This window comes from Semicossyphus pulcher, unplaced genomic scaffold (genome assembly GCF_022749685.1).
Source record: "Semicossyphus pulcher isolate SPU_LCO1_2020_fin unplaced genomic scaffold, fSemPul1.0.p SCAF_38, whole genome shotgun sequence".
In the NCBI taxonomy this organism is placed as follows: Eukaryota; Metazoa; Chordata; class Actinopteri; order Labriformes; family Labridae; genus Semicossyphus; species Semicossyphus pulcher.
In genome coordinates this window covers 74,248-98,182 of record NW_027211713.1, presented here as the reverse complement: position 1 = coordinate 98,182, position 23,935 = coordinate 74,248, and the positions used below count along the sequence as shown (strand labels likewise).

The following is a 23,935-nucleotide window of genomic DNA, read 5'->3' as shown; positions in this document are numbered from 1 at the left end:
AATTCAGTTTAACCGGAAGAAGAAATGATCTGATTTTGATATAAGAATACGAAGAAATGGATTTTCTGTATTTTTTTTGGCCTATATTGTCAAACAGATGCACAATGTTACCGGGGATGAGATCTAAAAGGATTAAAATGACATTTTTCATTTCACCTCGACTTTAATTGGAAGCATTTGTCCTGAAAGATTTTCTCAGCCATTGAGCCTGTTTCACAGTCGTGTGTGAAGAAATCTTTTGGGGAACTTTTTGTCCCTGTGGGTCATTTAGCCCCAAAATATATGAAAGTAGGTCAATGGGTTAAATATACCAGAATTACACTGTAAATATTTGCTTGGTCTTTGTACTATTACATCATGCTTCTTTCATCAGCTCTGCCCGTTTTTGACTCACTGCTCCAGCACAGTAACCAGCAAACTGTGACTGACAGGCACAGTGGAATCAGCACGTATACAACAGTTAGCCATCTACAGATAAGCTGCACAAAGGAAGTAGATATCTGGCAGAGGCAAGTACCATGCGACAGGGCCAGGCAGTGACTGTCCCCTATGGAGATGTCCACCACCCTGGTGGTAGCGAGCTCCTCGATGAGTTTGGGTCTGAGTGCTGTGGCCTCAGAGGAACCACACCCCAGACAAGCACCACAGCCCCAAGCATACACCTGAAAACAACAGGCATGAACCAACATTAGCAGAGGATTTCACACTGCAACGCATCTTATTTTTGATTTTAGAAGACAAAACTATTATGACCTTGAAGTATACCACTGTGAATGTCACTTTATTAGTGTTATTATGCTCTTTTTATTGGGAGAATGAGTTTAAACCTCAACTTTAAGCTTTTATTATGCCTTTCTAAACTCCTACCTGTCCAGTAGAGGTTAAGGCAAGGGACGACTGGCTTCCTGCACACACTTTCCTGATGAACATGCCCTGCAGGGCCTCCACTACCTTTGGCTTGTAGACTCGATTGGTATCACCATGACCTAGTTTTCCTGCAGGACAACACATGGTTTAATGCAGAGTGAGCACAAAGTCACATTTAGTTAATGTGCAACCGTTTGACACACTTATAACTAAACACAATGATATAAGATGGTTTCCTACATATTGAAATATACTGTAAATTCAGAGCATGCACTGCAGAAATGAACAAACCTGGGTCGAGCAGTCAAAATGTAAACCATAAAAGATTATAATTTAAATATGTTACAGACTCAGTTGTGATCTGAAACATTGAAAACAGATGTTAAGCTGAGGGAGTCATACTCACCGTTGTCCCCTCCTCCAAAGGACCACACAGTGCGTCCATCCTTTGACAGAGCGATGGTGTGAGAGCTCCCACACGACACCTCTCCAACATTGCTGATGTCTTTGACCAGGGTAGGAATGTTTCTGCTGTTGCTGTCACCGTGACCTGCAATCCCAAACAGAGAATAATGTTTTACACAATAAAAGACAAAATAAAAGAACACAGATGTGCGGCTTTATTCTCTTCTGAGACAACGGTCGAAGAAAAACACAGAGTCTGCATCTGATGTGCATGAAATACCACCGTCTCTGACAGCCAGCCAGCTCATCTGGGCACTTTGACAGCCATCAATGGAGTGCACTTACAGGAGGCTCTACTCTTCTGATCATATTGATCTACAAACAATGCTGATTGTAAAACATGAACAAATATCTCTTAACACTCCAGAGGTTATTTGAACTCTGTACGTTTTTGAGATATTCTCATTTCTCGTCACAAGAGTGCAAATGTGTGTTGACAGTTTCAGCTGCAGAAACACAGTGAATACATTGATATTATTACTGGTGTGTCCTCTAGAGGATCACGTAATGCTTCACACCACATCACTACCGCAATAGACGATAATACAATTGGTTCATTTCCTACACACTCGTGTTCTTCACCAGCACACCTCCACCCGTAATCACAGGTCAATTCATTCAAGTGTGCTTAAATGGAAGACGCTGAAGGACAAGATTGATGGACTTCAAGGGAGTCATCAGCCCGTCTGAGCAGTGCCCGTTAGGGGTGGGCGTATCGCTCTAAATATTGATAGTATTGATACCAAGGTGAGCATCGGTATCGGCGATACTAGCCCTGTATATACTTGGTATCGGATCGATACCATACCATCGATACCCTCCATGGAATTGTTGCCCAAACGCAACGAGCGGACTCAAAACGAGCAGAAGAATGCGGACACCAAACAGCTCCTGTGGAACAGACATACCTCTCCCTGGAAGTCCACATCTTCCATGTATCTGTGATTACAGGTGGAGCTGTGCCAGTGAACAGCATGGGTGTGAAGGAAATGAGCCAACTGTATTACCGTCTATTGCTCTACTGATGTGAGATCCCTCCAATTAATATGAAAGCTGAAGTGAGACAGAAAATGTTGGGGAAGAGAGACGACAAGCAGCCAAGGGCGATGGTAGGAGAGATTCAGCCTGTGTGCATGGAGTGCAAACTCTATAAATAACTTTATTTAGACAGAAATGTTTAAAACACAAAGTGCTTCATACACCAGGTCAGCTAATGAGCAGCACGAACAATGTCCACAGCTCACTGTTTGAGTGGAGCGACTCTGGAAACATTTCAAGACACAACGAAGAGATCAGCATATTAAGAGATCATTTTCATCTCACCCAATCTTCCGAAATCTCCTTCCCCCCAGGTGTACAGCTCTCCATCCTCGCTGACTGCAGCACTGTGTCTGTATCCAGCAGACACACACACCACCACCTGAAGCAAACAGCAAAGCATTTGTGTCTTTGATAGTGGCTGTAAATACACAGGACAAAAGCATCTATTGAGTTTCTCTTGTCTATTTTTAAAGTCGGAAAAAGCAGCTGTGAGAATCTCATTTAAAAAAAGCAGCATGTGGACTTTTATATTCAGAAGATAATTATAGCAATCAATACAGTTTCTTGTGCAGAGATATGTCACCGAGTGAAGGGGAACAAAAGTCATATCACATTCTCAAGAATAACGGCTGTAATGTGTGAATAAAACAGAAGGTGTGTGTGAAGGTGAAACCCTACCTTCCCCTGCAGTGGCCCCTGGATAAGTTTAGGGTATTTCTGAGTGGAGCTGTTCCCGTGACCCAGTTTGCCATAATCACCGTCACCCCAGCTGAACACCTCACCCTCCGTAGTGAAGGCCAGCGTGTGGCCGTCTGAGCCCTTAGACGAGGACACCTTCTTGATGGCACGGTGGGGTTCAAAGGTCAGCTTCTTCAGGGTCGATTGGTTGTTGGAGTCTCCGAGCCCCAGGCGGCCGTAGCTTCCCTTCCCGCAGGCCCGAACGGAGCCATCAGAGGAGATCACAAAAGTGCAGTACTGACCCGCCTCAATCTGCAGAGAAAGGAGGAGAAGATGTGTGTGGTGAAAGAGTGCAGGCAGATCAGCATTCACACACACACACACACACACACACACACACACACACACACACACACACACACACACACACACACACACACACACACACACACACACACACACACACACACACACACACACACACACACACACACACACACACACACACACACACACACAGAGAAACCAACTAGCATCTACCAGCATCGTGGCAGAACGGCTGGCTGACGTCTGGATTGTACGTTACCAGAAAAACAAACTAAGCTAATGCAACTTAAGGCTAATGCACCATCCTGATATCCTGTTTCCACAGAGTCAAAGAAACACAGATCTTTAACCTGCTTTATTTAGAGTGTTTACAGGTTTTAATGACTGCATCTGTTTGTTCTTGAGAGCATGAGACCTGTGTGGACACTTTGTTAGAAACCTTGTGGAGCGCTGGTTCAGCTCAGCGGTTAAATCGGCAGCCCATGTACAGACTGAGGCTCAGTGCTCGATGCGGGGGCCTCGGGTTCGACTCCCACCTTCCTCCCCCATTCTCTCTTCCCCTGTCTCCAACACTTTGCACTGTTATCCTGATGTAAAAACAAGCACAGCCTCTAAAACAAGCTAAGCTAATATTAGCAGCAGCTTGGCTTGCTGGCTGCTGATTCTTAACATGAAACTGCTTCATTCAGTTCTTATTTACTGGTTGTAACCATCTTTACATAAAGAAAAACAATACAGCCTTTCAAAATGTCTAACAGTCAACTGTAGCCAATGTCAATGAACTATATTCTAAATGTTATCTAATGAACCGTCTGGTTTCTTTAAGTCTCAGGCAGCATCAGGATTTCATGAAGCTGCCAGTTTGAAGAGCATCCTATCTGTTGATAATTAATTAATATTTATTAATAAATACAGATCAAACTGTCTTAATCATAATATCTCTAAAAATGACTTTGCACAAACTGATTGTCCAGAAACTTGCCCAAAGCTTGACTCCTGATTCAAATCGTTATGAGGGTCAGAATATTTCACAGCGTCACCGGTGTCACGTTCTGACACCACATGGATTTTACAATACTGTCAATACCGGGATAAACACACGTTTTGCATCACTCATCTACAGGAAAAGTCCGTCTGATATCCCATAATGCATCTCTTCTGCAGAGCATACACAGACCTGCTGCTCTGCATGCAGTGTGTGTGTCACTTGCCTGTAAACATGCGCGCAATGGCAGCCGTCATATACATAATGTTGGCGGGATGATTTAGTCAGACGTGCAGTCACGTGAGTCAGCTTTGCAGTGAATGTGTCCCCGTTAGCGGAACCTCGCCCCGGCGCTGTGGCCGCATGAAAGGAGCGCTCACGGAGCCGCAGAGTGTTTACTCACCTGCCTCACCTGCTGCACACACACAGCATTGTAACATAGAAAATAGACTCAAAAAATATGAAGTATAATTGTTTGTTTATATACACGACAACACATTGATGTGTTCCCTTACATTAACAATAGAGATGTTTTAAGTGTACCTTTTTATTTTGTAATAAAATAATACTGATATCGCAAAAAAGGAAAAGAAATGTTAATAGATATACATTTTAGGTCGTATCACACACCCCTGCTATGAACCGATATAAAAGACCCAGACATGAAAAAACAATAATACCGTGATACACCGCGAAACCGCCATAATATTATATTTAATATTTATACTTATATTTCATACTGTGATAGCTTCTTCACTGCTTATGATGAATACTGGAGAACAGATCAGGGATGGGTAATGTCTATCAGATTGGAATATGACAGTGTCCATAATAATGGGCAGTGATATCAAAGTACAGGAAGCGCAGCACACGTTTGTCCCTGTGCACAGGGCAATGCAAGAGCAGCATCATGACAGGCTTCAAACTTCACACAAAGAATGTAAAAATGACGACAAACGAGGGTGATGGAAGCAGAGAGGGCAGCTCGACTCCAGGGATAAAATATGATTTTGCTGTTCTACATGAAGCTTCGAATACTCCTTCCTTTCTTTGAGTTCAGTCACACAACAAACTCTCACATCAGCCTTCACGTCACATGTTTCACGCCAGTTGTCGACTGTACATTTCACCATTTCCAGCCGACCGCTTTCTAACTTTTCCTTGACTTTTTACCATCATCATTAAACTAGATGAAGGATTTATGTCAGCGAGTGAGCAAAAGTTAGCGCCAGCAGCCGTGCTAGCCCCTCCAAAGCGCGTCAGAGAGACGCTGATTTTTGTTTTCCTGGTTATAATCACATGGTCTGTTTGTTTTTGAGAGGAGGAGACCTCTGTGGATAATTCAGCTCTGGATTAAAACCTTGTGCATGATGAACTCTGAAGGAATCCTGAACTAAAAACAAGCTAAGCACCGTCAGACAAGCTAGCAGCAGCTCGGCTCCTAGACCCACCTGACGTCTTTATTTCGACAAAGAAGAGTGTGGAAGAAATGCTGATTGTAACTGCTTTACTCAGTGTTTCAATCACCATCAGTGTGAGAGATAATTCAGCCTATCTGGTAAAATCCTTGTGAACAATGAGGAGTGAAGGGTCATTTTGAGATTCTGTTTGTAAAGTTGATGTGCAGAAAGAAAAATCCAGAGATTTCAGCTGATAAAATGCAAGCTGACTTGGGGTCCTCTCAACTGATGACTGGAATGGTCGACTTTTCGAGGGCAGCCCTAAATAGTCAGACACATTAGCCCTTTTACTCAGTGGTGCCGCCTCAGCGCCGTAACGTAGCTCCGCCGTCATGCAGCCTTTACCATTCTACATTGGACCAAGCAACGCCGGCGTGAAGCCGCCCCAGTGTGTGTTTTTACAGCGTTCTGGCGTTGCAGAAGCAAGATGTGCGCGAGGTGTAAACAAACAGCGTGTGCTTCAAATACACACACACGGCGATGTTCCGCCCCGCCGGCTCCGCTGTTCACACAGACGCCGTTTCACCTCTGTTACTACCTCCGATGCCGGCTCAGAGGCGGAACGACTTCGCCCCACCATTCAGCCTCCGTGCGTTCTACATAGAAGACGGAACGTCACAGAGGCGTAATAACCCCGCCTTGAACTGGCAGTGTGAAAGGGGCTACAGAGAGGTGGGGGGCTTTTAAATCTGGTTACAACGCAGATCTCTGTGGTCCGACAGCCTTCAGCGATTAATAATGGCATCATCAATCACCCAACCCTACAACAGACGTTTCCTCTCTCAACATGAGCAGAAACAGCCTTACAATACATGAATCAGATTTGTCTCTTACTGTCTGTGCATCAGCGAAGCTGGCAGCCAGCTTTGGCTGCAGGATCTTCTCCTGCGTTCCCTCCACCAGCTGGTGGCTGCTGTTACTGCCCCACACGTACACCTCACAGGTCTCAGACACCACCGGGGCCTCTCCGGTCTGGATGCTGTCTGGACTGACACACGTGCGAGAGTAGTCTGATGCCATTCGACACACCTGGAAGAAAAAGGACAGACGAGTTTACTCTCTTTGAAACGATTATTTGTGTGGTTTCTTTTTTACATTCACATTTTAATGGAGGTTAAAATAATAATAAAATAATAAGATTCTCAGAACTAACCCTGGAGGAGTGCTGGAACAACAAGTCTGAGATTTTTCCACACACAAAAGAGGAACTGTTTCTGTTCAAGGCTCTTAAAGAATAACAGCCTATCCACTTTAAAATGAGGATGTTACGGTGTTATAAACAAACCGTATGAACACACAAGGTCCTGAAATAAAAATCCTTCTTATAATGTCTTACTTCTTCAAAGAGACAGAGCGCTGCCTCGTACAGAGAGCACAGGCCGTCAGAGGTGCGTGTTGGTTCTCTCCACTGGCTGCGATCTGCTGAGGAGCCCTGAGACAAACACAGATCAATGTTGAGACCATACAGGACATCAAACTCAATCATCTATAAACATCACAATCCATGTCAGGATTAAGAGAAACTCAGTTTCTGGATCTTACATTTAAGTTTGCAAAAATAGTTTGAAACAACAGAATAATTGCTCGAGTCAAACCTGCACTACAGAACACATAGATGAATGAATTTAGTTTGTTCTTTGCCACGAATGTTTATGCAAGTTTTCCATGGAGCGGAGGAAAACTAGACTAATGTATACTTACCAAAGACCGTCTCATCTGCATGAGGATGTTCATGAAACAGTCATAGCCAATGAGCCCCTCCTGGGTCTGAAGCACCTTGTTCTCCTCCATAGTGCTGACCACTGCTGATGCAGCCAAGGCCATCTCAATCCACTCCAGCAGGTAGCGCAGGGATCCTCTCTGAGAAGCCAGACCCAGCAGCAGCTCCGAGGCCAGCCGTCGCCCTAAAATATCCGCCCCAGAGTTTGGCATGGTCACCCCCTTCAGGAAAGTGGTGACCTGGGCCAGGCAGTCCAGGCCCATGGGCGGGATCTTGCTCTCGTTGGCCAGAGAGAGGGGGGGCAGGGAGCTGACCACATCGATGGCTGTGTGAATGACATCGTTACACAAGTTTATGTTGCCCCCAGGACCCCCGCCTGGACCAGGCGGAGGGGGCATCATCCAGCTTTGGCGCAGCAGAGCGAACAGAAGGCTGAGGCCCGTGCGGACCCCCATCTCAATGAGGGCATCGGTGCTGGAGCGCGGCCGCTCACTGACGGAGTGCAGGTCAGCTGAACCCGAGTTGTTCTCTGGAGAGTGCTGCTGCTGCTTGACCTTCCCCTTGTCGTGGTATTTGTTGGAAAGTGCGTAGAAGATGCGTTGCAGCACCAGCACACGTTTGCGCAGGGCTGCAGCAAAGGGGGAGTCAGAGCAGACCATCTTGGCCAGAGCCAGCTGGCTGCTGAGCAGAGCGTCCAGGTAGTGCTCCTGCTCATCGCTGGAGAGGGATTCTCGCTCAAAGTCTGGGAGCTGGGGGCCCTTCAGACACAACACCTGCTGGGGCAGCAGCACCGCCTCTTTGTTGGCCAGCAGCTTGGAGTAGAGCACAGAAACTCCCTCCCGTGTGGCTATGGACTCGCTGTCCTCTGTGATCCATGAGCTGTTCAGGTGCTCCAGCCATTTGAGCTTCACCGGGGGGATCATTAAAGCCATGGCATGTCACTCTGGAGCCATCAGTCCTGAAACATAACGTCCACATCACACAACATGTTAACATCAAAGGGCCATAAACATGAAATCAGAATCTTTAATTTGAGCTTCCAAATAGTTTTCTGAAGGAAAATTCTTCATTTACTTAAAATGGACTTAATGTGCAAACAATGCAGATGGGGCAACCAAGGTAAATGCAACACATTAAAGAGGACACGCCAGGTCCTCCATATCAGCCCTGACTGAGTGTAAATGTCTAATTAATTTAAGCTAAAGCAAGTGCTACTTCTAACTGCATGTGTACGTAGCATGTGGTTATAAGGTCATAACATGTTCCTGTTGGTCTTCCTGGAAAATTCTGGTTTCGTGCATGAAAACAGAAGGCCGTTATTTATTCATATGTACGTACATTTGTATTCTGGCTTTTGATATGACGAGTGTTAGAACATGTTCCATACATGTAAGACACACACATTCACATTCAGGTTCAGGTCACACAGGTGTTTGAGGATAATCTACCTGAGCACACAGAACATTTTTTCTACAGCTATGATCTCACCAGCATTATTTTTTATTCGGGATTCAATTATTGAAGTAATTTGCCGTTAATTTTTATGATAAATTAATTAATCGTAGGTCAGAGAGCTATGACAATTGCTCATTATAATTTCCCAGCGTCCAAAGTGAGGTCTTCAAATTGCTTCTTTGTAAAAACAGCAGTTCAAACCCACAAGACTTTTCAACTATTTGACATTTTTGCATAAAAAAAATCACCAAAACAAATGATCGATTATCACAAAATTAGGCGATTTATTTTCTTTTAATCAATCACTAAATTAGTTGTTGCAGCTGAGGCTCATAAAACCTGTAACAGATCCCTGAAACATGCTATTACTGCAGTCTATTGTGTCACTGCTGAAATATAAGCCCCTACAGACACAGCACCTGAAACCAACTATTTGACATGTCAACATGAACTGAAATAACTGCTGGAGGAAGCACTAAACTGCAGGTTGATTGACAAGACGGTGACCCTGCCATGCCCACTAACGTATAGTAGAGGGGCACGCACAGAGCTAGTGCTGTCAGGTTTACTGTGTCATGTAAGGTCAAATACAGTCACACACAATTTCAGGCTCAACACCTCGTAAAAGTTTTTTGAATCCTGCGCCAGGTACCGAAACAAAACAGTGACATAATGACCGGTTAAAGCACACAAAGCCTTATAACATTGGTAAGATAGTGAATGCATTTCATGCAACAAGAGTCTCAGACGGTGACGTGACAGTCTACAACCTTAACACAGCTATCATTTTATCTTTCAAGATTTGATTGTAAGCAGAGAAAAATGGTTGGAAATCAAAGCAGCAATAATGGGATGAAACTGATATGATGCAAATTTATTCCATACATTACGCCTATATTTGTAATACAGAGCCACAACATGTGAGAAAACTGATATGGAAATGCTGCAGACTTTGCGAACAAATTTAATCACACGTTTACTAATCCATAAAATCTGAGCCGTTGGTTCACTGTGTAAGAGCAAGTCAAGACAGTCTCTACTGTCACAAAGGACTTCTGAATATTCACCACAGTAGCTACTGTAAATATCATGTTCATCCCTGACATCGTGTGTTACCTTCAATTCTTGGTGCCTGTTTTGTCCCCAGAACATTGTGAAGGTGAGTGTCTTCAAAACACCCCTTCACAGTGTTGACAGTCACACTGATAACGTCACAGGGAACACGACAGTTGTTTAGGCGCAAATAGTCTGATTATAAATCTGCATTCACGTGGTGTCGGAATAATCCGAAAAATTAGTTTCCCCCGTGAAGGCCAAACAGTCGGTAAAACAATTCGGAAAGGCGGGGTTGTAAGACTTGACATCACATAAGGCACACACATACAAACCAAAGAAAGCACTGGCTTTATGGTCAAAATCGTTAATTCATTCATTTAGATATTAATTAAATATTATTTGTTGGCTTATTGTCAAATGGTATAAGGTTGTAACCGTCAATTGCAGTTCAAGTAGAGGACCTAGTCTAGTTCTGAGCAATAAAATATTTAACATTTTCTTTTTTTTGCGTCGATATTCTTTATAAAAATACGACTTTAAGCCGGTGAATCCTCCCAACCTGGAAACTCCGAGCATCCGCGGAGTACCCGAATGCAGCACAAACGGTTAGCACCTAGTCAGCTAACTGGACATCTCATCTGCAGCAACGGCCCATGCTAACAATGGTTTAATTTTGGTTATTGCTGAGGTTGCACATCATAACCACCGGCCGTTAAAATTATACCGCTCTTAGTCTGACACAACTGGCTTGTGAGCTGAGAGAGTTGCTAGCCTGCTTGTTGTGTCAGATTAGAAAGGCAGTGTCCTGTCATGATAAACTGCTAGCTTACAGTTTCACAAATCACTGACATTACAAACATTTAAGCCATGACATTACACCAGTAACGTTAACAGTAGCCTTATTAAATCATATTGCAAATAAAGTCATTTTTTTATTGTTTGCAGTTTGTCTAGAATGAACCAAAAGGCGTCAACTGACGCTTCTGTTTATGTTAGCTAACGTTAGCTAACTTTCCTCACGTCACTCAGCTAGCAAAGCATAAAATACCTAATCATAGATGTAACACATTGATTTGTAGGTATGAAAGGAGGCTAATGAAAAAGTAATTTACTCATAACAGCATGCATACCTGGTCAAAAAGCCCATATGCATACAGCGTGAGCTATTTTCTCCAGTATTAGATTGGCTTATCTGCTGTATCATAGCAGGTTAGCTTGCTAGCTGCACTTTCTAACGTTAGCTGCAATAAAAGCTCGCTTACCAGCAACTGTCAACGGCCTCCTCTTCTTCTCGTTGTGCTTACACAATAACCTAAGTGTGCTTCATTGCATAAAGGCAAACTGTTCAGTCAATATCAGCACGCTTTGATTGGGTTACTGTGAAAGGAGACAGAGACATGCATGGGTTTCCATGTCTCCGCCCGCCTCTCCCGTACCTTCACTGCGATTAGATCCAGCAGCTCAGTCCCAGCCCCTCTCCGAGCCCCAGCCCCAGCCCCGGCGGTGACGTTAGACCTGTCTGTCTCTCCGCCTGTCTGTCCCCCTGTCTGCCTGCGTGTCTTTCTTCTTCTTCTTTTGAAATACAGATTTTAGCAATATATCATGTCAAGTACATCATCACAATGTGTGCAGAATAATAATATAAAGGACCACTAAATAATTAAATATATAAAACCATCATTCTTATAGTCTAAGGAATCGATCATTTTGTTCACATACTTTAACGATTTACAGTACAGTGCTACTTCTGTCATAAAAACTATCTGTCTCTGTCTTTCCCGGTTATCTGCTGGTCTGCCTGTCTGCCTGATTACTCTCCCGCCTGTCTGTCTGACTTCATGGTGTCTCTCTCGGTGTGTGTGGGTGTGAATGACCGAGTGGAGTAGCCCCTGCTGACTATAGGAGCACACAAAGCATACACAAAGAGGTGTAACACACACAGCATGGCCCGTGGATCCAACAAAAGGGGATCAATACTGACATCTCACTGTTAAATGTCATTTAAGGGCACAAGTATGTGTTTAATTCAAATGCCATGTATGTATTGCACCATTAAAATAATAAATTACACATTTTATCCAACAACACAGAATTGTTAATAATAAGCACTACATTACAGAACATTGCAGTCAGTTATTTGCATTATTATTCATTATTATAATTAGGTTAATAGAAATTCATTGTTTGGTCACATGATGTCAAACTATCTTTGCATGCAGACACAGAGCAGCCCAAGTTTCCTCCTTTTATCAGCAGCAGGCCATGTTCCATGTGTTTTTACTTCACTGACAGGAGTCTGAGTCTGACATAATCCATTTCTACAAATATGAAATTAACTCAATAAGTCAATAACTTATTCAAATCGTATAATTAGTATCTCAAATTAATGAGTTATAATTTGAAATAATGAGAAGATTTCTTAAATTAAGTCAGCATCTCATATTATTGAGTTACAATCCAAAATAATCTAAAACTTTCCAAAGATATAGTTTATATCTCAAATACATGATCTGGTTTTTAAAAATAATGACTCAGCATCTCAAATAATGAGCTTGTTATCTTAAAATAATGAGTGTCACAATAAAGTCACTTCTCAAAATAATGACTCAATATCTTTAAATTATGAGTTAGTGTCTCAAAATTATAACTTTGGATCTCAATATAAAGACTAAATATATCATAATGAGAACTATGGAAGCCTGGACATGCATCCATACATGTTATTTACTGTTTCCCAGGAAAACAAGTTAATTTCAGTCGTTTTCTCCAGATCTCAACTTATTTATCTGAAGTGAAAACAAGCTTTGTTATCCTGAAATAATGAGAAATATAAGTCGAGAAATCAACCGGAAATCAGCAAAACAGAGTAGATGAAATGTATGGCTGCATGTCTGCTCAGGGCTTCCATCGAGGTCATAAAATAATAACTTAATACAACATGATGAAAAATAATGACATGTTAAGTCATTATTTGGTGAAAGTAATGCATTAAAAAGAAAAGGGCGTGTGGGTCAAGTTTAAATGAAGGAGTAACTCACTTGTGTTTCAGTACAAAGAGATAAAAAAGGAACAGCACCTTCTGGAGCAGATTATTTCTTTTCTGCTTCCTGAAATATTTTTTCTTTGGTAATGCACATTTTTTAAATGTTTTAAATTGAATCTCGTGTTTTTTTGTTGCAGTTATTAATCATTTTTATTCCATTTTTTTGGGATAGCTTCTTTTTAAAGCCTCCTTTTCTTTCTTCCATTCATCAGTTCTTGTCTGGTATTAAAACAAACATTTGCAATCCAGCCGTTCCCCAAAATGCCAGTGAGAAGATTATCCTTTCATTAACTTACTGATCAATCAAACTGATAACAGTAGGGTATGATTTCTAAGCTCTAAAAGAGTGTTCATTTCTGTTTCTTTGTTTTGACTGTGGTGTTAAAGGGATAACCTGAGTCCTGAAGAACAACTTCATATCCTGAATTATCCTCATCACCAGAGGACAAAAGCGGCCCCCCAACGCCTCTTTGGAAACTCATTTTCTCAGCAGAGCTCTAAATTCTTCAAACCAGCTGACCAAAGCCTCAGCCTCTGACTCGTGTGCTCTACAACGCCTTCAATAGTTGTGTGGAGTGTGAGGGACTCCCTTTGATTTCAACCCGTTTCACATCACCTAATGATACATGATTGAATATCAGGAGCATTCATGTGAAGGTGTCTTAAATATCACTTTAAAAATACTGTAGAATCAGCTGCAGGTAAGCCGTTTTACACACAAACATCCAGCACTGGTTTTACTGGAGGTTGCATTACCCATTTTTGGCCACTAGGGGCAGACAATACCAAAAAAGCTCACGGGCATGCAGCACTTACATTCACTGTCACCTTATGGCTACCTTGATGGCCCTCACCTGTGATAGTTCATATACAGCTGCTTTTTCATGGTGGTGAGAGTCATTCAAATCCATGATGTGTTCAGTTCAGTGAAATAACTTTAAATTAACACTTCTGATGTTTGATCTCTGGTTGCTCATAACTTGCTTAAATATGGATCATTTCCAAACATTTAGATCACGAGTTTAATGTGCTGAATCATCGTCTTAAAATAAATATATATAAAATAAAGATCTGACTGTATTCTCAGGAAACCATCTAATTAAGAGGGTACAAAAATAAAGATGCAAAGTAAATAAAACAACATGAATAAAATGTTAAACAAGTTAAATTTGAGCCCCTACAGACGGGCCATCTCGAGCTCTCTGGGTGTTCAGGTTCTGCTTCCTCTGAAGCTTTGATTTCGTCCCAGTTCCTCCTGTCGTCTCTGATCTGTTCCACCTTCTCTCTGCTGTCAGGACTAACACCCCGCGGCTGACACACCGTTAGCTCTGTGATTCAGCAGCTGTGACTTTAAACGGTGTTACAAAAGAACCATGAGAAACATTTCCACCACCAAAACACGGACAGAATGAAAACAACTGATGTGCTGCTCTTTCTGCACGAGCGGAATAATTACTCATCAGGAAATACTGAAGCGAGGGCCTAACACAGTTCGTCTTACAATCTGCAAATAAACTGCAGAACAGAAATGAGACGAGAAAGATTTGTTTAGAATACATTTGAAATAAAGAGAATTATTAATTAAGACAAAACTTTGAGTTTAAAGTAGAAATCCTGAAACTAAACTGACCTTTCAGTTTTAGTGCCAGGCCTGAGAACATGATTAAGAGTATGAATGTTGTTGTTTCACAAGCAAATATAACATTACAGTGTTTTGTTATGTTTACTGACGATGCTGTCAGGTGATAAAAGGTCACAGGTGAGCTGAAGCTTGGTGGAGCTGGGAACTAACGGTTCTTACCGTAAGAAAGTCAACATTGATCCGTCAACAAGAAACAGAAAATAACTAATTGCTCAGTCACCATCTGCATATCGTCATCACCACGGTAACCATCATCTGCCTGTCAATCATCATTTTACAATAAACTGAACATCACCCAAACATATCTATTTTCTGGGCATTCATGCTTTGGATAAGCGTCAAGGCCATGCGTGTACAGCTGTGCATGTAAACACTGGATGTTAGGAATATATATACATATATATATAATATAATATTTATAATGTAATACGTGCACGGCGTAACAAGCATTTTGAGAGTAAAGGCATAAAAAGTCACTGACACAAAAGTTTGACTTTTTCCTCGAAATGCGCTCTCATTTTTAGTCTCATACCTCGCTCTCGTTTACAAGGTTAGATCATTCAGAAGTACGTTAAGATGTTTCTTGTGTTTTCGCTGCCAGAAAAAAAACGACAACACAAACAACTGGATCTAAACATCAAAAGAAAAACACAATCACGTACATGTCCTTTAGTCAATGAATCACGTGGACCTTTGATGGGACATGTAAAGATAACGAACAACAAACTCATCCATCGTTCCACATAATATAAATGTTTGTACTGGATTTATATGAAGCTTTCACAGACACAGTACACACATGAAAAAGACATCAGCTTGTTGCTTTTATGTCCAGCGTAGAGCAGACTTACTGACTCCTCTTAAACTGGCCTCCTCAGTGTTCAACTGTGTCCAGCTGAGAACAGCTTTGTGTTTTAATCATGATAAAACATTTTACCTCCATAAACCTCTGTGACGTGAATCAATGATCTCTGTAGCTACACTGAAATCTCTAACATGGCCTGCTGCAGTCGTCCTTGCATCCTCTCCTGTCGTCGGGTCTGTACTCGGCACACACGTGACTTCACTGGTTTTTAAACGATTATAAAGTAGGAGGCGTTTATCTCTGCTGTCCGCTTTCAAAGTCCAGGTTGATCCCGGACAGGAGCTCGCCTCCACACGAGCGGTTCAGCAGCTCCTTCAGGGCTTCGTTCACGTCGTTGTTGAAGACGGTGGAGAAGCTGCAGTTGGGGTAACCTCCTCCGCCTCCATCCAGGGGGAATGACCCCATCACCTCCTGCACCCACTTCAGCTCGTTGTTGAGCTCCAGGCGCAGGGCGTCAAAGTGGTTCTGTCTCTCCTGGTAGCGGCTGCTGATGGCCCCGAGGCTGGAGCTGAAGGCCTGCATGTCGTCCTGCAGGCTGCGCTTAAAGGCCTCCACCTTTCGGAACTCGTAGCGGATCTGTGAGAGCTCGTGACGCACTCCTTCACTCTCCTCCTTGTACCACGCCTCCTTCTCGTTGTAGATCGACACCATGGCGTCGATGTCTTCCTGCAGAGAGTCATGAGCCACTGCCAGGCTAACGAACGAGCTCTCCATCTGGTCAATGTCCTCCACCACTTGGGCAAAGCGCTCAAAGTTCACATACGTGTTGTTGGGCGGCATGCTGGAGTGAGACTTGATGGTGTACTCCCTCAGGCGCTTCGTCTTCAGCTGGCGACGCTCACGCTTCTTCGGCTCCTGGGCTTTGTTCTCCTCCTTGTGCTCGTTGGACTTAAAGATCAAAGAAGAGACATTTAGTAACTGAGCTTGGAGAGGGAAGAGCAGGCGCAGAAACAGAGAGCTCATGCTATGAACAAGTACAAACAGCAGGCATCGATAACTCTTATGGTCACAAGCAGAAGGTAAAGATTTGCTTTGAGCACATCCAGGCTCTTCAGGAGTTGCATTTCTTACACTAAATGTTGCCATCTTCAGTCATGTCACTCAACGTCTCCTCATTTACAGTTCTGATGATATCTTAAGAAAAGTTGTGCATTATTTTTTGTACATAATTTCACAATGCCCCATGTTTTCATCCTCGTGTGTTGAACAGCAGCTCTTTGTCATGGCCACCTTCTGTGACGCACAGCGGAGCATCTGCTCCGCTGGTTTTTTTCTTCCTTTGTTCAACATGTTTCTGTCTGTGTCTGACAGCCTTTAGCACCTGATTTAAGCAGCTGTTTTCTTCTTTACAAACATGAGGTTATGTCTGTTTTTTGACCCCCGGAAGTGTCTTTTTTCTTCCTTTCTTCTTCCTGTTTTCTAGTGTACCCTTTGTGTCTGTTTTAAGGGCTGTTTACCTCCTGTGAGGGAGCCCCTTTGCATATACCGCTTCACAATGAAATATGGGCAAGGAATTTGGGCGGGAAGACCCGCTTATAGATGCTGATTGTCTCTTTTCCCATTGCCAGTGAAGTATCCACCTGTCGGTCTCTTTTCTGCTGCGTCACCGTCTGACGTCACAAACGCGCCGCAGACAGGGTTAGTAACCAGTGAAGATGTGACGGTGGTTAGGTCTTTATTGTATCTGTTACTCATTCAGTCTGTTTATCAAACTCGACAAATCTGAACGATGTTCGAGCGCTGCTCGGACGGAGACGGGCGGAATTTGTCGCTGAGATGACGAGGAGTCGCAGAAGTTACCGATGGAGCATAGAATGGTGCCGGAAAGGGGGCGGAGATTAACGTGTCGACAGGGGTTTTGTGTTTATGGATACAAACATAGCGCATTACTTTTTGAAGTACAGAAAGTGAATGACAACACTTTTTCTTGTTGTGTAATCGTCGTTGGAAGACGCAGCTAATTACTCAGCACTATGTAAGCAGAGGCAGAAAGAAATGTAATACCTGCTGTGATACCACAACATGCAGATGAGAATACAATAAAGGTGTCTTTTTTACCTTGATCCATGGGTGGTTAAGAGCATCTTGAATTGTTAATCTTTTCCTGTAAGAGAAATAAAAAGTCCAAATTAAAACAAATAGGAACTTCCTGGTTCTGAGACGAGTTTCCTGGAGTAAAGGTCGTGTTGTCCTTGAGCTCTTACGTCTTATCCTTCTCCAGCAGCTGGCTGATGAACTTCTTTGCCAGCTCACTGGTGTGACAGAAGAACTCCTCATCAAACTCATAATTCACAGCTGAAATGTTGGCCAGAGTGTCCTGTTTGGTCTCCCCCAGGAAAGGAGACGCTCCGCTCAGCCTGCAGAGACACGGTTCATCAGGAAGCTGTTTTTAATGTGCAGTGTCTGTAAGTGTTTTCGTGCTGTCTGTGGTTCACTTGCAGGATGTAGGTGATGACTCCGATGCTCCACATGTCGGCCTCCAGTCCCAGCGGCTCGTAGTTCACGATCTCCGGGGCTTTAAAGACAAACCGACAGCTGACAGGGTTTTCTTTAAAACGTTTTCAGTCAAACAACAGAAAGACTTCAAACCTTACCTACAAACTCCGGTGTTCCAAAGATGTTCTTAAACTCCACCCCCGTCTCAATCTTGTGGGCGAGCCCGAAATCGATGAGTTTGATTCTGGGCAGCGGCACGTTCTTGTCCAGCAGCATGATGTTTTCAGGCTGAGAGGGAGAGAGACAGAATCACCTCCATAGATAACGGACAACCACAACATCTACAAACGACATTACCTTTCATATTGTTTCCCAGTTGATATGTAAGAGATGTAAGGGGTGCAGCGTACAGTCATAGGCTGCAAATCTAAAATAAAGGCAAATGCAGGGAAAAGCAAAGAGTTCCATCTGGATGTTGCTGCTAAGCCTCAAACTTAACGGCACACAGACGGGCGAATAACTGACGCGCTCACCGTGGAATCGCAGTCAAATATCTGTTCGTGCTTTTGCTGGAAGATTTATTCGTCACTGTTGAGTCTTCAATCATTAAGATGCAAGAAATCACAACGTCCATAAATCCCAAAGATATTCCCCAATAAACAGACAGCAAACTGTTTGTGCTCCTCCTCCGCCTAGCGACACCTGTCACCTGAAGGAATGCTCCTACCTAAGTAGGATTCTGAAACACAACAGTGCCATCTACTGGACCATTTTGGTGCTACACATACAGAAGTGAGAGACGGCTCCTACACTGGGTTAAAAATCCAGGTTCTTTGCTACCCAGGATCTAATCCAGCTTCCTGTTGTCCTGGTTTTTCAAAGTAAAACTGGGCTGTATCAACCTGATGCAGATTACCAGAGCTCTAAATGGGATTACATAGTTTGTCCACAGGGGGCGCCAAAATCCACACAAAGTAAAAGTTCCTCACAGCTGCTTTAAATTAAACCCTGACACTATTATTATTTTATTATGATTATTTGTGTTTCTTAAAGCTCTGATGTGATCTCACTTTATCTGCTCTGTCACTGTCACTTAAATACAGCAGTTAGAGAGCACAATAAACATGTCTGCCGTCTGAACTACTCTGTACAAACGTTCGTTTGGTTTTCACCAGTTTGATCACATTTAGTTCCTGAAGTCCAGCCGGGGTCGTCCCTCTGCTGGATCAGGATCATCCTGACGTGTGGATCAAAGTGATCCTGCTCAGAAGTTTGAACTGGAGGTTTGATCCAGGAAAAAAACATTCCTGATCTAATCTGATCTCAGAATCCTTTTGTTATTTGAAGATATGATCCGATCAGATCACTTAAACAGCTCGAATCAAATGTAGACGAGAGAAAAAAACTCTCACAGGCTCATATCTTAACTTCTCTGATTTTCCCTTTTTTGGTTCAAACATCACAACTGCTTTAACAAGACCGGGTCAAAACCTGGTATGTGGCGGCATCAGGTCAGTGTGTGCTTTCGTGGGCTAATCCCCGAACAAAGTATCCAGAGCCGTATAGACAGAGAGTCGCGTCAGTGGAGGTCCAATAGGCTCCACGATCCGCCATTGCGATGTTGCAATGCAACTCTCTCTCTCTACGGCTGTGAAAGTACCGTCAGTCCGTCAGTCCGTCCGTCAGTCAGTCAGACCCGTGTGTAGGGCTGACCCCTAATCTCTAACCTGTAGATGAGGTTGAATCTAAGGACCCTTTTTGTTTTCATCTGGTTGTTGTTTCTTGTCTGTCTCTATTTCATCTGTAGCCTCATCAACATGTCTGCTAAGAGCTTCAAGTCTCCAAACAGTCGACTGTACAGAACATGCCACATGTCCACACATGCTGAAACTCTGAGCATGAAACAAGATGTAGCTGCTTTGACAAAATGTGACGGCTGCCTGCGATCATGAGCTCTCTACCTTGAGATCGAAGTGGGCGATTTTCCGGGCGTGCAGGTAGTTGACCCCCTCCAGGATCTGTTTGATGAACTGCGTGGCCTCTTCCTCGCTCAGAGACTCTTTCTGTGCCAGGAAGTCAAACAGCTCTCCTCCAGAGACCCTGAGACACACACACACACACACACACACACACACACACACACACACACACAGACACACAGACACACACACACACACACACACAGACACACAGACACACAGACACACAGACACACACAGACACACACAGACACACAGACACACAGACACACAGACACACACAGACACACAGACACACAGACACACACACACACACACACACACACACACACACACACACAGACACACACACACACACACACACACACACACACACACACACACAGACACACACACACACACACACACAGACACACAGAGTTTTAAATGTTGATGTGTAAATGAATGCACAGGATGAATGAACTACACAGATACATTTTAACGTTCAGATTCATCGTTACATTCATTGGTGACTTAATAAACTGTAAACACTAAAGCAGAGCGGGGTGAGGGTTGACATTAAATGTAGGCCCTAGGTCATCGTTGCCACCTGAACTTGCTGAAGACTCTGTATCCGGATTTTTACTTTGAAAATCCAGGACGACAGGAAGATGAATTATCTGATTACCTGCTTGTCTGCATGTGTGTTGGCCTCCTTGCTGCCTCACACAGCACACACCTCCTGACAGGTCTGCTCTAGTGATTAGAAGAATCTGTGTGTCATGGAGCTGATGCTGCATCACTCACAGCTCCAGGATGAGCACCACGTCGGTCCGGTTCTCGTACACGTCGTGCAGCGTGACGATGTTGGGGTGCTGAATCTGCTGCAGGATGTCCACCTCCCGCTCGATCTCCTCCCGTCTCACCCCTCGAGAGCTCGCCATGCTCTGACGCTTCTTTATGAATTTGGCGGCGAACTCCCGCCCGGCGCTTTTCTCTCTGCATTGCTTTACGATGGCAAACTGCCCGCTGTAACACAGACACAGAGTCACACAGAGGAAGTCTGCAGAGCGAGGCAGGCTTTCAGAAACTTCTACAAACACGACGCTAAAGTTAGTTTAGAGCTGCATGTTAGCTGACCACACGTCTGCTGATTACTAGAGATGCACTTTAACACTGAAGTACAATCAGGTCTGTAGTCATTCAACTAAGACCCTGTTTAAGCAACATACTGTATATATACATATACATAGGTTCATTAAATATGCTCTTGTTATCCTCAGTGAGATCTTTGTTCTCCAGAGAAACACCTGAGGTCAGAGGTCAGCACACATTTGTCCTAATCCAGATTACTTTCAGGTCAAACTTTACGCCTAAATATGGTTTTATTTGTGTTCATTTGATCCTGTTTGAGCCGTAAAGTAACAGACGGCTGTGTGCATATAAAAACTCCTCCCACAGTCCAAAGACACGCTTGTTCATTGGTGACTGACGAGGGTGAAAGGTCGTCTGTCTCCGTGTGTCAGCCTTGTGATTGACCTCTTGCCCAATGACAGGATAGGCTCCTTCTTGTGTCGGCTCTTATGTAGGTGTAAATGCAGTCCTGTCATCATTCTGCTCTGACCTTTGACTCTGGTTTTTCCCCAGAGGTCAGAGGTCAGATCAATGACGATAAGAAGAATACAGGTATAAATGCAAAGGCAGGAGAGGACTGTTTGTGTGCTTGGTTGGCTGATGCTTGTGTACATGACTTTGATTCAAAGAGTTGTTGTTTCAGAAGAGACGTCTTTACCGTCCACATACACACCTTCTCTATCGTCACGTATCGAGAGCTGTTCTCATTCTGACAGCAGTTTTGGAATAGCTTAAATGTTGTATCTTTATCATCGAGTACGCTATGCACCGATTCAAGTAGCACTGTGCTGCCACCACGGAGGTATTATGGCTGCTGCTGGCTTCTTCTGTTTCAGAGCAGCGAAGAAGAACTGACTTATCACAGGAGAGCAGAGCGTCGTGCTAGAGGAGAATGTAACGTCACAATCCCAACAGTAAAACAACACTTTGAGCAGCATGTGCAGCTTCAGTTTGCAGAGGGAGCACGAGCGTTCCTTCACACTGTCGGGAATAAAAATCATGTTCATTCTTTTATTTTCAGCTTTTTCTTCTGCTGAACGCGGACTGAACATCGTGCACCTCCCAGTGACACGTGCTGCAGGACTGTGGTCGCTCTGGGATTCAATTTGTCGCTCAAATGTTCCACCTCTTCACTCTATTTATAGAGTCACACAAACAATGATAGCCCTGGCTCTCAGAGATACTCACACATCCAGATACAAGCACACACTTCATGTTGTGTCAGGGTTTGATGTGGTGAAGTGACATGACTGTACAGCTGCTTCTGTCTGGTCTGTAAGCGAACACTGCACTTCCTCATGGAGCTGCTCTGGGAGCAGATTTAGCCGCAGCTAAAGATAGACAAGCCTGACAGGCACAACAGTTGTCTCCAGCTGACAACACGCAACAGCAAAACAAGGCCTGAGATACAAGCTTATTTATTTTGTTCTATTAGGAACACTTTGGTGTGAACTAAGCTTCATATAAACCCAGGCTAAAGAGGTCTCCTGTTTATGTGAATAAAAACACACAGAGCGATCACAGGTGCAGGGAACACGTGCAGCATGCAGTTAATGATTCAGTGTCATTTCCATATTATTTCTGCTCCGTGCATCGACCTACATGCAGGTTTGTGCACATGAGAGCCGCAACCTCTGTTTTAAAGGCTAATTGGTTGTTTTTATGAGGAGTTATTCTGCAGAAACATTTTCTTTAAAAGTGCTAAAAATAAACTAATCTCACAAAACGTTTTGTTCATGATGATCAGAGCTGCCTGTAAACCAAAGTGAGTGATCTTTCACTCACTTTCCTGAAGACACTGAAATATGAAAAATATACAAGGGGGAAAAAATCATAGAAGCAGATGAATTTTAATTTCCAATCAGCGTCTTTAAAATAAAAGAAGAACGTCTTCAAAACAGAAACTCGGCTGTCACGGAAATAACTGAATCAATGCATAAAAATATTATATTATATTCAGTAAAAATATAGTTTCAAGTTGTTGTTTACTCTCCTGGAAGGATGTTAGTTATTAATGCTAATATTCTTAATATGTATTCTGATTATTCCTTTGCCTCCTTTTTCTTCTTGCAGTCAGCCTGGATGTAGTTTGGCTGCTGTAACAATCTTCTGTGCTGGGATTCATAAGGTCTATTAAATCTAATAAATCCATCTAATGCTAAGGTGTTGTCATCTTGTTTAGATAAAGGCAGACATAACTATATTAAAGAGTCATTCACACTATTGTTTGGATTCTCATTTACATTAAACAACTCACATTAAACAGATGCAGATATTCTAAATGATAAGACTCCCTCCGTGCGCGTCTGTTTACCTTCCCAACTCTTCACCGATCTCATAGAAGTCCTCCACTCTCTGCTGTTTGAATGAGTCCATGTCTGCAGCTTCAGTTAGGAGCAAACTTTATTCTTCATCTCTCTGCACAAAAACACATCACAAACACATTGTACATCAGAGACTATAAAATGTTTACACAACTAAATGCACGTGACAAACGGAAATAAAACTGAATTAAATAAAACTGGAGTAATTAAAATAAAGCGACTGCAGCTGCCTTGAAAGTTGAGACAGGGACCCAGAGACGGCTCGGGTAGCTCAGCGATGTCTGGAGTATGAAACTGTGACTGTAAATGTCACCGGACATAGACACTACACAACCACTGCAAACATAATATTAAATATTAAACATGTTACCGTGTTTAAAAGTCTTGAGCATGGACACCATGTCCTCCTTCTGAATCCTCCTCCTGTCCTCTGCGTGCTGTCTCAGTGTTGTGTTCAGGCCACGAGGGCTCCGCTACGT

The 23,935-nt window shown here is 43.3% G+C and overlaps 2 protein-coding genes across 3 annotated transcripts in view; both read right to left on the bottom strand.

Moving 5' to 3' along the window:
- herc1 (HECT and RLD domain containing E3 ubiquitin protein ligase family member 1) overlaps window positions 1-11,484 on the bottom strand; it is a 61,690-nt gene extending 50,206 nt beyond the window's left edge. For both annotated transcript variants that reach the window (XM_069679306.1, XM_069679307.1), the window contains exons 1-9: window positions 11,317-11,484; window positions 7,525-8,501; window positions 7,160-7,255; window positions 6,658-6,852; window positions 3,052-3,363; window positions 2,656-2,752; window positions 1,274-1,417; window positions 868-995; window positions 518-662 (exon numbers count right to left, since the gene is read on the bottom strand). In XM_069679306.1, the coding sequence (XP_069535407.1) occupies window positions 518-662; window positions 868-995; window positions 1,274-1,417; window positions 2,656-2,752; window positions 3,052-3,363; window positions 6,658-6,852; window positions 7,160-7,255; window positions 7,525-8,475 (2,068 nt within the window). In that variant the 5' untranslated portion in view covers window positions 8,476-8,501; window positions 11,317-11,484. The remainder of the gene's footprint in view (window positions 1-517; window positions 663-867; window positions 996-1,273; window positions 1,418-2,655; window positions 2,753-3,051; window positions 3,364-6,657; window positions 6,853-7,159; window positions 7,256-7,524; window positions 8,502-11,316) is intronic.
- A 4,034-nt stretch (window positions 11,485-15,518) lies between these two features.
- On the bottom strand, window positions 15,519-23,878 carry dapk2a (death-associated protein kinase 2a). The gene is made up of 10 exons (XM_069679287.1): window positions 23,827-23,878; window positions 23,447-23,550; window positions 20,806-21,027; window positions 20,002-20,140; window positions 18,199-18,328; window positions 18,044-18,119; window positions 17,809-17,961; window positions 17,663-17,708; window positions 16,914-16,925; window positions 15,519-16,492 (listed from the first exon to the last, which is right to left on the bottom strand). Exons 2-10 carry the CDS (start codon window positions 23,506-23,508, stop codon window positions 15,839-15,841), a joined length of 1,494 nt encoding a protein of 497 aa, XP_069535388.1. The 5' UTR covers window positions 23,509-23,550; window positions 23,827-23,878; the 3' UTR covers window positions 15,519-15,838.
- Between the last annotated feature and the right edge of the window lie 57 nt (window positions 23,879-23,935).

Bases quoted from the DNA above. Each gene is read 5' to 3' on its own strand.
- dapk2a (XM_069679287.1), bottom strand. From the start codon at position 23,508: ATGGACTCATTCAAACAGCAGAGAGTGGAGGACTTCTATGAGATCGGT. The intron at 21,028-23,446 runs GTAAACAGACGC...TCTGTGTTACAG, and splicing joins ATCGGTGAAGAGTTGGGAAG to CGGGCAGTTTGCCATCGTAA. The intron at 18,120-18,198 runs GTAAGGTTTGAA...TTGTCTTTAAAG, and splicing joins TGGAACACCGGAGTTTGTAG to CCCCGGAGATCGTGAACTAC.